This window comes from Glandiceps talaboti, chromosome 17, assembly GCF_964340395.1.
Source record: "Glandiceps talaboti chromosome 17, keGlaTala1.1, whole genome shotgun sequence".
NCBI lineage: Eukaryota > Metazoa > Hemichordata > Enteropneusta > Spengelidae > Glandiceps > Glandiceps talaboti.
This window is the reverse complement of record NC_135565.1, coordinates 22,971,929-22,986,921: the sequence shown is the minus strand read 5'-3', so window position 1 is coordinate 22,986,921 and position 14,993 is coordinate 22,971,929. Positions and strand designations below refer to the sequence as shown.

General features: G+C 33.1%; 1 protein-coding gene across 1 annotated transcript in view; it reads right to left on the bottom strand.

Moving 5' to 3' along the window:
- LOC144447941 (serine/threonine-protein kinase BRSK2-like) overlaps positions 1-11,815 on the bottom strand; it is a 69,449-nt gene extending 57,634 nt beyond the window's left edge. Inside the window, exon 1 of the mRNA XM_078138053.1 lies at positions 11,746-11,815. Coding sequence (XP_077994179.1) covers positions 11,746-11,815 — 70 coding nt within the window. The remainder of the gene's footprint in view (positions 1-11,745) is intronic.
- Positions 11,816-14,993: the final 3,178 nt, after the last annotated feature.

Below are 14,993 nucleotides of genomic sequence, written 5' to 3'. Positions count from 1 at the left end.
TAATGTAATGTTGTCTGAAAATAATGCTGTCTGTATAGAAGTAATGAATGGGAATGTACAACAGTGTGACACTGTAACCTGAGGAGGAGGGGGGAGGGGGGGGGCACCACAACTAGTCTAGTTCCTATACAGTATCGTTACCATTAAACATCCAACTGTTCTGGTCTTTCAATAATCAAAGTAGATAAAAAATCACACATTTTCATGGGTAAGATATGCCGGTACATATGCATGTATAAATTACTTAGAAAACTTTCTACATGTACATTTAGTATTTTGTTCAAAAGTAATCTTGTAGGATTACACAATATAAATTAGCTGTCTGTTATATTTGAATGAAGTGATATGATAATCAATTATGTCTCAGCTGACATAAACAAAATTATACAAGTTTAATTTAATTCACACACATTGTCAAGTAATGTGAAAAAGGAAACAAAAATTGATGATATATAAACACGTACAATGTATGTTGTTGCTACATGTACATGTACATTGAAATAACAAAATTAAAATTGTTACAAAATATACAGTTTGGCATAAAATTAATACAAAGTATCTAGTATAACATAACATAAAATTAATACAAAGTATCAACTATAAAATGAAATTGATACAAAGTATCAAGTATAACATAAAATTGATACAAAGTATCAAGTATAACATAAAATTGATACAAAGTATCAAGTATAACATAAAATTGATACAAAGTATGTAGTATAACATAAAACTGTTAAAAAGTATCAAGTATAACATAACATATTTATTGAGTATTAAAACCACACGCCTCTTGATTATTTCCGTTGTGTCAGCAGAAAATATCTCTCGAGAATGAGTATCAAACATCTTCCGTTTCCCAAGTGTGTTATTATACCTTGCAATATTCTCAAAAGGTAAAATCTCTAAAAGTTTAGTTTTATATAATCTTAAACTCTAAGAGTATGAATTAATACAACTACATGATACCAACAGCCATTAACCTTTGTGTATATGGATAGGATTTAATACCATGAGATCCAGGGGTTTACGATTTGATCTTTCTTCAATGACAAACAAGCTTTAATAATAATGGAAATATTGTTACGGTATCGTAACCAAATACATGTACATAAAAAACATATTTTTTGTACTTTTTGAGTTCAACATACCTACATGTACATATACATGTAAGGAGGATTATAACAGTAAATACAATGTAGGATAAATCTACCTGAGTTCCCTGGCCATTTTACCAGGGTTCCACATCAAAATTATTGTATGGTATAGAAACCTCCTTCCCAGACCTTAGCAAAAACCCTGTACATGATAGTTGAATTGTCACATGACATTCATGAAATTATTAAAATGGAAATTTATTTCATGGTAAAAGAAAAAAAAATCTTTCTATATAGAATGTTTTTCTACAATACATTTGTATATGAGGGTTACAGTACAGTGAAAATTCCCAAGAGTAAAAAAGTGAGTACATTATTCCTGAAAAAATACATTAAAACAAAAATAATCCTTATGGATACTGAAAAATATATCAAAATAAAAGTAATCCTGATGGATTTATAGTTTGATGGTAGAGATTGTAGGGTAGATTTGCTGAGCCTTGCAGTTTTATTACAAACTTACCATGAATATGTGGAATTTACTTTAAAAATTCTCATTTGAAACTATTTTTGTAAAAGATAGCGCCAATGGTATTGCAGCACAACTGTACAGTTTTTAAAAATGTTTACCCACATGCTGTTCCATGCTAGGTATACATGTATTGTAGGTGTTGATTTGCTGAAAGATTATTCAGTTGCCAATCCAACCCTGGTGTTATCTTTGCAATGTACGTGATCATTTGGCTGTTGCTATGGGCGTGGTCATGTTGCTAGACATATTTGCATACTTTTTCTGAATGTTTGTTAACTTGTCTAGGAATCCCTGATGTTATCTTTGCAATATACATGATCACTTGCCTGTTGATATGGGTGTAGTCTTGTTGCTAGTATATTTGCATACATTTTTTGAATGTTTATTCATTTGTCTATTAACCCCTGTTGTTATCTTTGCAACATACGTGATCACTTGACTGTTGCTATGGGTGTGGTCTTGTTGCTAGGCACATTTACATATATTATTTGAATGTTTATTCACTTGTCTATTAGTCCGTTATCTTTAAACATTTCACAGCATGTAATACTATAGAACAAAAGACAAAAGATTTCACATTTTTTTTATTATCCAATACTTTCCTTATTAAGCCAAAACGAATGACATATTAAAAGGGGTCTTTAACACTGAGTCGCTAGATGAGTAGTGACAACACTTAAGTCACAAATATTTTCCATCTGAATGAAGAAAAATATTGGAGAATAACATAATTATATCAGCGTTAGTAATATCAAAGAAAAATTTGGGAAAGTAATAGCAATTTTGAATGTTTTTTACTCATACATGTATTTCGAACACAGCAGAACCAGTGATGTAGAAAGTGTTGTCGTGAGACAGATATGTGCTTTAGTTACGTAGAACAACCAGAATGTACATTTTCATATTTTTGTTCAACTTAGCTCATGCATTGAAAAATACTACTACATGTACATATATGTATATTCATCATGGAAGTACTATGATTCATACACAAGTTATCATCTTCCACTTTTGATTGAGAAACAAACATATTTCTTCAGTGTCTTCAAGTAACTGGATCTGACATTTGGATCATTCTGTTAGACACTGAAGAAGGGCCAAGTGATTTGTTTAAAGCATGTCTGTTTCTCAATCAAAAAGATGAGAACTTGTGTATGAAAATATTTGATAATTTATGAAAATATTTGATAATTCAGATTTTTGAAATTTCTAGAGAGCATTATTCATTATTCCTATCACATCACAGAAGTATCCAAAAACTTTATAACATCTGTTTTTTTGAAATTTAATAAGGATATTTCAATTCAATTACAGAATATTATAACCCATTGATTTAAAAGTCAGTTGTGTGGTGATCATGTGTTAATCTTTCCATCACTTACACACATAAAAAATGTAACCCCGCATAGACAAATGAGAATGGTGATATTCTGACCACATGGATTGGTTAACACCAACATCAAATAACATACACTTTTATGTCTATGTATCTCTATGCCTGTGTAACTGTATATGACATGCTCTAGATACTAACTACGATATCAAATTCAACACCTTTATTACCAGAGATTACTTGCACTGATCCATTATATATACGTATCATAAAATCACAACAGTGTGATTAAAAACAAAAACAAAAACAAAAATAATACAGGACATGTTAGAACCTCGTAAAAATTGAGACCTAATCACTTCAACATGTCATTTTGTCTTGAGCTTTTAATTTTATGTCTTCTTCTCTGAGACTTAGACAACACAAAATATTGGTTTCTTTTTTGACAGCACAAAATACATAGCAAGACAGAATCGGGATATATATTTGGTTTACTGTTTGGATACTAGAAGTTATATTTTGTGGACAAACCATGGCAGATTCAAACTTGTGCACCAATTAATACTGTTTATAATTCATACGTAATACATTTTAACATTATGGAACATTCTGAGAAGTACCTATCTACATGTGATATTTGTTTTGTCATTAAAAGAATTCATAACCAGGCCCATATACATGTAGATTTTCATGTCAGAGAGATTTTTTTGGATCAAAAGGCTGTGAAAATTGCCTGAACATTAAAACACCTCTACAATGTAAGTTACTACATTGTATCTCACATCTGAACTGTTAATTCCCCTTTCATATTCTCATCTGTTGTCACACTTTTCTTTTCTATTGAGCTTTTCACTTTTCTTTTCTATTGAGCTTTTCACACCCTACATTTCCTTTAGTAAGTGAGAGAACAACAATGATAAAGGCAAAGTGCATTTATTACTGTTGTTTTCTCATTTACTGACAGGATAATAATGCTCTCTGCTCTCTGCGAAAGCTACATGTAGTCAGACCTTTTGGAAACCATTTGAGCTGAGTTTTGTTGAGACCATCCAGTTCTCATTGGTCTGTTTACATACATACACTGTATTGCCCTCACTCTATAATACCATTCTACATACGTATACTTTATACTACATGTAGCACTGTCTGAATGATACACCTTATCAGTTGTACATGTACATGTACATGTACATATTAAATTGTCATAAAACCAAGCAATGCAAACCCAAATATCTGTGGATCACCAGTACTGTACACTACTGGCAAATTCAATAGATGACAGTACTGATCAACCCACTGGAAGAAGAGGGGCTCAGACGCCTCAATATATTTTGGGTCAGAATGACGTGGTTTCATGACGATGGTATACATTATTTATAGACAAAACCTCAATGAAAAATGATTGAGAGTTGCATAATATTCCAATAATAAAAATATAATTTCTTTACTCCATCCATACTGCCTGAAGTGAAACTCTCCAAGATCAAAATGACATGATATTCTTGTTTGGACATAATTCAAATCTTAATGATATACTTAATTAGAATCCATTAATCAACTGAAAATGTTGATTTTACCAAAACAATCCACTCATGTCTGCCATTAACACTGACAATGTCATTCTTCTTTTCACGGTAAAATATTAATTAATGTAATAATTTATCTTCATTATAAAAAAATTAATATGATATGATAAATGGTCTACTTGGCATCAACATCATTTAGTATTTCTTTCCAATGTGTCACACATTTTTTTTTCTGCTGGAATGAAAACTATTAAATACATTTGTTGCAGGTTGGCGCTACCCCCAGTGCATGTACATACAAATGTAACATGTGTACTCCAAAGCTTTGTACATACATGTATACAAGACATTTACTATGAAAACGCATGCATCAAAAAAACAAGTTAAAGGACTATGTTTAAATCCCAGGTTCTCTTATTAGTGTTATCTTACATGTATCATTGGAGCTGTAAGGTTTACATACAATGTAGGATTATTCTTTTCTTCAGAATTTCACATATATCTCAACTATCTAATCGACACTTTACAATAGTAACACTGATCATTCCATCGATCAATTTTCCATGACTTTCCAAGAGTCTTTTAAAATTCCAAGACTGTCCAGGACTTCCCAAGAGGCATGAACCCTGGGGCCCCAATCTTGAGGCTAGAGCAAGGTACATGTGTAATGTGCATAACTAATTACCAAGGTACAACCATTATTTTTAGGGGTATAATAACATGACTTACAACTACTTGGAGCAACCATTATTTTTATGACTTACAACTACTGGTAGCTAATGTCCATTAATCTTCAAAGTAATCAAAATAATTTATTGTCATATTTATATGATAATGGGATATACATGTATTCTCAAAGGTTTCTGACTATTTTTGTAATAATTAGATATAACCTGATTTTGACCACCTTCAAATGATAAAAATCTGGTTGGAGTGGAAGTTATTTTTTGTTCACAATTGACTGTGGGGCAGACTTACTTACATTTGATTTTGAATGTATATATGAAAATAAGGTTATTTATTTTGTGTGGAGATGGGGGGGGGGGGGAGACGTGCATGTAATTACTGTACATCCATATACATACAATGTATTTGTGTATCCGCCTATAGTGGCAATAATGAAGTGATTTTTTCTGCAACTAACTGTCCACTTCATCTTACAGCTAGTAAAGAGAGTACATTTGTACATGTACATCCTCCCAGCTACAACTGGAATGTTTCTGAAATGATATTCTTAGATAAACATGTAACAACTTGAATACTCCTAATATCATACACACCCTGAGCAGTACTGAATCACCCATCTGTCGGTAAACATATTGTTGTACAGTGTTCCACATATACATGTATGTACATGTAGTATAGTACAATGCAGCCAATCAAATCGATTTTTAGGTCTGCACCTAAATATCAGCGTCTCCAATAATCATAATTTCAACTTATTATTATAGTACTATTAGTAGTCTAAGTATTTACAAAAAATAAACCTCTAATTAATTTGTACAATGTCTAAATAAATTTAGTATTTTAAAGAATTTTCAGTAAATATAATGTTGTCATATCAAGATAATAGTAACCTACTTACAGCTAGTGCAGGTTAGGCCAAAGAAAAAAAATTGCGTGGTTCCGATTACACTCAATTTTAGAATAGGTGGAATACATAGATATTTTATTTTATTTTTTATATATATTTTTTTTTTCATGTCTGAGTGTCTAGTTCTGGTAGTTATGTTTTCCTTCGTTTTCCATATGGTCTCTGTGTATTGATTTCTTCTCATCAGATGTACAGCCATTACAAATTGGAAGAACAGTTTTATATTGTCTTTCCAAGTTGATGTCAGTTTCCGCATCTACTATTTCTTGCGAGATTTCACAATTTTCACAATTTTATTTTTTCTTTCTCGAATACGTAAAAAAAAAGTTTAGGGTCAGCATGAAAAACAAGGTGGGGGTCAGGTAACTGGAACCAAACAATTTGTTTTCTTAGTCCTTATAATTTTGATCATGTCGTTCACTGGTAACACTGAGTTTGGTTAATCATACAATAGTTTTTTACTAAATCACACACAAGGAGTAAAGCAGATTGGCAATTAATGTCGTGTGTTGTGTATTCTGTGTTTACTTGTCTGTGACTACACAAACTATTAATTAAAGCAATGTTATGATTCAAACTGTTTTTGCAATATACTATTTTGTTAGTTTGATAAGACATATATGTGCATACATCTGTTAAGTTTCTACTCCTTCTGTTGTATTGAAGTAAGTTTTATATTTATTTAGGCATGGCTGACCTATATTATATGTATACAAGTACATGTACAATTGTATGCTATACATACATGTAGATAGTGACACCTACATTGTCTTGACTGACAAACATGTTACTCCATCACACACATATAGGTATTAGTCACCATATGAACTTCAAATGAGTGTCTCTACATGTACATGTAAGTATTGGTAACCTTGGCAAAAAATAAGCCACAAAGCATTTTCTTTACTGAATAATCCAACTGATTTGGTAGAGTATATAAAGATGGAACCAAATTGTTAACTGATTTGGTACAGCATGCATGGTGAATATAACTTATAAGGCCTAATAAAAAATTGTGTGGTTCTGATTATGCTCAATTTTAGAATAAGTGGGGTACAAAAAAAATGTGTGAGTGTCTAGTTCAGGTTTTCCCTTGTTTTTCAAGTGGACTCTGTGTTCTTTATTTCTTCTTATCAGATGTACAGCCATTACAGATTGGAAGAATAGTTTTATATTGTCTTTTTAAGTTGATGGCAGTTTCTGCATCCACTATTTCTCATGAGACTATTTTATCATTTTTTTCTCAAATACATAAAAAAAAAAGTTTAGGGTCAGCAATGGAAAGCTAGATGGGGTCGGGTATCCAGAACCAAACAATGATTTTTTGGGGGCTAATACTATAGTGCTTCCAAGGTTTTTGAACAAATAAAGGAAATGGACAATTTATAGCAGTATAATTCTAGCAGAAATTTATAAAATCTGAGTTGTATGTTTATGTTATAGGGATATACCTACAGAAAATTGGTATGGATCTAGACACAGACCACTATGTGCTTAGATGAATTCTACATGTATACATGTACATTGTACATTGCATATGTGTAATAGTACATGTATAATAACCAAAAGTAAAATAACATACATTGTACTTAATAGATACATATTGTGTAATGTATGAAATATAGATTTCACAATTCTGTATTGATTTCATAATTCTTAAAATGTGATAATTCTCTGTCTGCAAATATGACAATAATTGCAATATTAATAATAACAATAAATGAATAATCTTGATGTTAAATTGATCCAACTACATTGTTTTTAAAAACTTCACTTAATGCTTCACAATTCCAAAATTTTTTATAAATAAATTCATAAAACTGTTTTGTTTACTTTTCATATTTGAAATTCATACCATAGTATAGTGGTAACATTGAAAGATATATTTAGTTTTGAATTAATATAATTAAATTTACACAAGTGACTATACAAAGCACAATATTGACTTTACTAGCATATTTGTAAAGTAACTGTGATAAAGGAGAATTTGACAGGATGCGAGTGCAAGGATTTTGTCATAATTCTTTCTTGAAAAAGGTAACAAGATATATTGTTGCTATAGCAACACAGTGATTCATTCAGAGTGAATGACAGGGATTGATTTGTTATGTGAACAATAAATAAAATTGAATTTCCTGTATGTGATATATCTATACTTTTACATAAATGTAAGTCAGTGTCCGACTGACAAAATTTGATGATAGGGTCATAGACAATTTGCATAAAATATTATCCATAATTTATGTTAATGTATTCATAAATTACAATACTACAGCTCAAGAATAACTTTATGATCATACATCAAGGGGAGGAGGGGGGGGGGGCAGTAAACATTAAATATTCACACACACACACACACACACACACACACACACACACACACACACACAGACACACAGTACTTGAATTGACCCTAAATAACCCTAATACTAGTCTAGCTGTTATCAGGCAATTCTGCTAACTTTTAAAATCGATCACATGTTACATAGCACCAAAGAAGGTGTGTTCCAACAGAGGTAGACATGTACATACTGCTATCCTTCAGTTGGATTCCATCTGAGGTCTTACTACAGGTATTAGTAACCCCTGTGTCTATTTCTCAAACAAACAAGACTTTGCCAAAGTTGTTTCACATTGATTTTTCAAGTAGGAAGTCATGATAAAATTGTTTTATAAATTAAAAATCCAAAATAAATACCCAACCCTCATCCGTATGACCACTTTAAGTGTCTATGTATTGTTTGTTGTTACTGGATGTATATATATACATTATATGTCAGTTACATCAATAATGTATTGTACATGTTGTTTTATAATTACCAAATAAAATATACACTACATTGTACACTATTTACTATCTACTACATGTATGTATGAAAATTTTATTTATATCTAGTGATATTTTGTTTTGGCTAGTGAATAGGTAAAATCTATATAAGTTCCTCAGCTTTCTCACCAAAGTTTCCCAGCAATACATGTATTAAAGTGACACAATTTGCAATTTGACGTGAAAGCTTACAAAAAAGTTACATGTACTACTACTACATGTAGTATTATGTAATGTGCCTGCTATGTATGACCCTGAAATCGTATTCTAGCATTGTTACTTAGCACACTTGGTAGCATAATAGCTGTGTCCTCTGCCTTTTTTATATGTATATGTATAATAAATCACTTTAATGAGTCATTTATGTGTTCCTAAATACCAGATTTGACCTGTACAAACAGCTAGTCACACTCCAGTAATTAGCATACATCATGTATCTTTTAAACTTCAAAACAAAAAATTTAAATTATTCAAAAAAATGTGTAAACTCAGCTTGTGCCCCTTTAATGGAAGTGTATATAATGGTAGTATACAATGTACATGTATATGGCAAAAAGTAATTACACCAGGGCTGGATAGACAAACATTCAGCAAATGAACACAAATGTTCTTAGCAACTAGTCCATGCCAACACAATCTGATTAACATCTACTGTGGTGAAATTGGCTAGATGTCTTTATTTACCTCTATTTCCATCATTTTGTGTCGTTTGTTTTGTTCCGGTTGATGGCCACCTTCCCACATCTAACCCTGTATAATATAAAATCCTGTTTGAATCTTAAGGATCTTGAAAGGTTTCTTCAACCAATCAGCACACTTCTTTCAAAATCGTTCAAAGAGATGGCACCACCACCGATTGGTCATGTTGTAATATTACGTGTGTACGTTTGTTCATTTGTTTTTTCAATTTCTCCAGTGTGGTCAGCTGTAAATGTAACGCTCATCCCAATTGGCTACTCAAAAAGCACGAGATTAAAATGAGATTTTCTATTACACTGGGACTGATGTGGGAAGGCGACAATCACCTGGAACAAACAAATGACACAAAACAATGGAAATAGAGGTAAATAAAGACCTCTCACTGCTTTCAACACATCAGATTTTCCAGCTTGATGCTAAGACTAACATGATAATTTATATACAGCAGTTTCCCATTGTAAAGAACTATCACTTTACTCATTTGATTAATCTAGGCATCACACAGATTCTATCCACAGAGTTTCTGCCTTGCCAAAAATAAAGAATATCTTAGTGTTAATAGAATATCTTAGTGGTAACCATAGCAACAGGCATGTGAACCTTTCTGTGTAAGAAAGTGATTTTAGATGTATAATACTTCTATATAACATCACGTTAGAAAAATGAAAATCCTTTACTTCCTGGAAAATCTAACTGTGTTTGTCTGGAAACACTAGATAAAGGATTTCATTCAATTAAATTACAGTTACATCAGTGTCAGATTATTAATGCAAAATTGTTGACTTCAAAAAGGACAAATACAGTGATCCTCATCATTGTAACCATGGTAACAACATCCTTTCATCATTAGTCATTCACAAATAGGGTTATTAATATGCAAAAGGTCTTTTTGAACTATCTATTACAGTGTTGATTGGTCAGAGAGCAGTCTATTATACCCATAAATAAAAATCAATACCAATATTCAAGTGACAATAATTCTGAACAGTGAGAGAGAAAGTGTTGACGTATGATTTATTTACAAATATAATTTGTGCATTTTTTTCTTTTTTCCTGAAATGAATACCCTGTGGAATATTTGTCATTACTGGCTGTATCGTACATGAGTCATATGAATTGAGTGACACTGGTTTCATAATATAATTTACCTCTAAGTAATAATTTGTAGTCAATTCCAAACTCAACGTCAATGCCACCTCATATTTGGAAATATTAAAGTCTGAACAATATATGCATTATCAAATAGTAGACCAAAAAATCGCCTTGAAAAATAAACTATATATCTCTCTCTTATATATCATGGACTATTAAACTTACAGTATGTAATCTAATAGAGACTCTCGACGCCTTGGATGCCTAGAAGTCGTCAATAGGCTGCGCTGTGCTTTTAATCTGAAAGTGGCGAATGTAAGTAGCTTGCCTAAGACGGGCCTCAGCGTGAATTGACATCACAACAAGGTGTAATAACTGCAAGTCGAAATCTGAGGTCATACTACTTATAAAATCGTAAAAATAACATCCATTCTGCATAAAACAGTGTCACAAAATATGTGTCGGAGTTTAAAACAAACGAGAATATGATACACACCGAATACTATGCTCTGTCGATTTATCGATATTATTATGACATCATGAGGCCCCAAGTGCGACGGCGACCACGTTCGCTCGATCGACGAATGGTCAGCCGTTCAACACTCGTAGTGTTTATATGTGACCGGAAAAACAGCTATTGGGAATACATTTGTCTTGAAAGTGGTAGGGAAGCAAGCGCGACATAACGACAAAGACCCCTACATAATACTTAAATAGACACACGATTCGTTTATTCGCCTTTCAATGTAGGAAGTCTTTCACAGTCAATGAATGAATGAATGAATGAATGATTGAATGAATGAATGAATATCGTTAGTAACGGTACGCGTCCAGATGTGTTTACCATTTGTAAGTGCAAATGCACGTTTACCACACTCCTTTTATCATGGGTATACAGTGAACTCTTAAAAGCACACAGCTGATGCAAAGTACAATTTCTATCGATTTGATAAGCTCGAGAACAGTGCACGGACGTTCGTACATACACATCGTGATACATCAGTAACGTATGTACATGTACGAGTCACCCGATGGACTATCGACCTACCTGTTTGGCCTTTCCCCAGAGTTTTTTCGAGTTTGTACGGCCCGACGTACTGTGCTTCGATATTTGACATTCTCATGTATCCGATGGTATGATATCCTTAAAATTACGAAATAAAATCCGTTACGGGTGGACGTTGTGGGTATGTACGGTCGCTGTCACCGCAGACTGTGTTTCAGTTCAGCCGCCATCACATCTAAATACAACATCCGGGAGTTTTGAGGAAACACCTTTTGAATTATTCATGAGCGACATTGACTCTAAAACTTGTGTTCAACACTTTTGTTAATTTTGTTCTCGCGCCTTTCTCAAAAACTTCCTTTATTTGCTAATAGCAGTGAAAATGAACAGTAATCCCGTCCCGTTAGTGATAAGTAAACAAATGCAGATTTAGGTATTCTTTTTGTCGATACTAGTACAATTACAATCGAAATTTACAAGAAATTTCACATTTTACAAAATTTTCAAGGATTTCTCCCGTTACACAAATAATATAATTAGTATGTCGCAAGCTTACGTTTGACGTCCTTGTGGTAGGCAATGTTTTGGAGTGGAGTCTTTGGTTTACTAATCGATTTAAGTCTTACAACGAGACCACACTGTAAACAAAGTAATTAGCTATTCCCTGTGATAAGAGCCCAAAGACAGAAGGGGGAATTCATTGCGAATTCATCTTATGAGAGGAAAACTTCAGAAATGGCATCATTTATATTGGTATCAATTCAAAGGACTTTCTAGTTGCATAGGCTGCATTTTATGTGATGGATTTATTTGCGCCATGGCCAACTTAATGGAAATAGAAACAAAACCCCAGTGCCTTCTTCCCATTATTACATCGTCGGACGTGAGTAAACCTCAGCGGTATCGTCCAAGACGCACCGTCGCGCAGTGCAATAGGTGGCGGGGATATATCAGATCTGGTTTGCGAGAATGAGTATAACAGATGAAAATACGAGTTGTGTAGATCCAAGCACTTATTTTATCACATTTATTGGATATACCATATACAATGTTCGTGTGCAATTAAAATCGTCACACTTTTAAGTTTGATTGTGGATTCACCCTCTATCATCAACAGTGAGTATCAACTAACATTTGCACCTAATATCATGATTCCATAATATTAATTATTGTACCATAGAACGTCGAACTTATTCGAACTTATTTCAACCTTGGATTTAGCGTAACGGTCATGCAGGCCATACAAATTAATTAAAACACTATAAATCATGTGACTAATATCTGAGCTCACGTGACCAATCAATCATTTGAACGACAGGTGGTCGCAAAATTATAAAGTACATGTGTACAACGAAATAATAGAGTATGGTGTTGCTATAGTTTTCTTGAATTGTTTGTCCGAAAGTAATAGTGTATGGTGTTGCTATAGTTTTCTTGAATTGTTTGTCCGAAAGTAATAGTGTATGGTGTTGCTATAGTTTTCTTGAATTGTTTGTCCGAAAGTAATAGTGTATGGCGTTGCTATAGTTTTCTTTGAATTGTTTGTCCGAAAGTAATAGTGTATGGCGTTGCTATAGTTTTCTTGAAGTGTCTGTCCGAAAGTAATAGTGTATGGCGTTGCTATAGTTTTCTTGAATTGTCTGTCCGAAAGTAATAGTGTATGGCGTTGCTATAGTTTTCTTGAAGTGTCTGTCCGAAAGTAATAGTGTATGGCGTTGCTATAGTTTTCTTGAATTGTCTGTCCGAAAGTAATAGTGTATGGCGTTGCTATAGTTTTCTTGAAGTGTCTGTCCGAAAGTAATAGTGTATGGCGTTGCTATAGTTTTCTTGAAGTGTCTGTCCGAAAGTAATAGTGTATGGCGTTGCTATAGTTTTCTTGAAGTGTCTGTCCGAAAGTAATAGTGTATGGCGTTGCTATAGTTTTCTTGAATTGTTTGTCCGAAAGTAATAGTGTATGGCGTTGCTATAGTTTTCTTGAAGTGTCTGTCCGAAAGTAATAGTGTATGGCGTTGCTATGGTTTTCTTTGAATTGTTTGTCCGAAAGTTTGTTTCGTTTGAGACAGTATGTAGTAGGGACTGCATGATATTTCCACAAACGACTTTTTTTTCAATATTCGGTAAATGGAAAAAAAGGTATTCCCTTGGCACTTAGCTGACGATTAGGTTTTTATAATATTAATTAATAACACTTGGCATAGTATTTTGGATGTGTGTCAAACATTATTTTTCTGACAATTCTAACGACGAGCTCGAGTGTCGAGCAATAGTGTCAAAGCCCTCCGTTGAAATACAGTTCAGTGGTATACATATATAGTTTAATTGGTTTCTTGAATAATCGAGAGAAACGTTGATGACGTATAAGTTTATTTAAGAGTAAAAAAACCGAAGGTGTTTCTTGTTCGATTGTTGTTCTCAATTGTGTAAAGATCTATAAATGCTAGTAAACTTTAAACGACGTTCAGTTTTCCCAATGGTAGGCTAAGTACATTGTCGTAAATAGTACATGTTTTTCATGTTACACGCACGAAGGAACATTAGAACATTATAATGACGTTGTAGTGACATTTCAATAGTAGGTCAAAGTATACCATTATTCATATTATATATACCATATTTGTTGACATTCGTGTTTTCAGTATTTGTGTAGGTAGTTATGGCATTTTTTCAAGGACTTCATTTGAGTTGTGTTACTTGTATGATGTAAGGGTATCAGTGTAGCCCACGACATGGACCCCGTGTACCTGTGGTTTATTCAACTATTCTTACTAAATAGTAAACCTCGAGTAACTAGAGAACGCTTTCGAACGGTGCATAGTAGAACGTCATTAGTTTTGATTATTCATATTTATCTTAAATTAGATGATTAGTCACAATAATACAAAATCCGCAGTATATATGGTTCCTGTGTGTGTGTGTGTGTGTGTGTGTGTGTGTGTGTGTGTGTCTCTCTCTCTCTCTCTCTCTCTCTCTCTCTCTCTCTCTCTCTCTCTCTCTCTCTCTCTCTCTCTCTCTCTCTCTCTCTCTCTCTCTCTCTCTCTCTCTCTCTCTCTCTCTATGCCAATGTAAATGATGAAGAATTGGAGTAACATGGTCACATTTTTTTTCTTTCTTGTGTCAAGTAGTGGGGCCACTTATCAGTTTTGAATGATTTGGAGTTTGTGAATCTCATATAGAGGACGACCATAACGTAAATTAAACTTACAGTAATCTAATCTAATCGAGATGTTATGAAGACATGACCAAGTTTCTTGGTAGAAGTTGGATCCAGTATGTTGCGAATCTTTCCAATC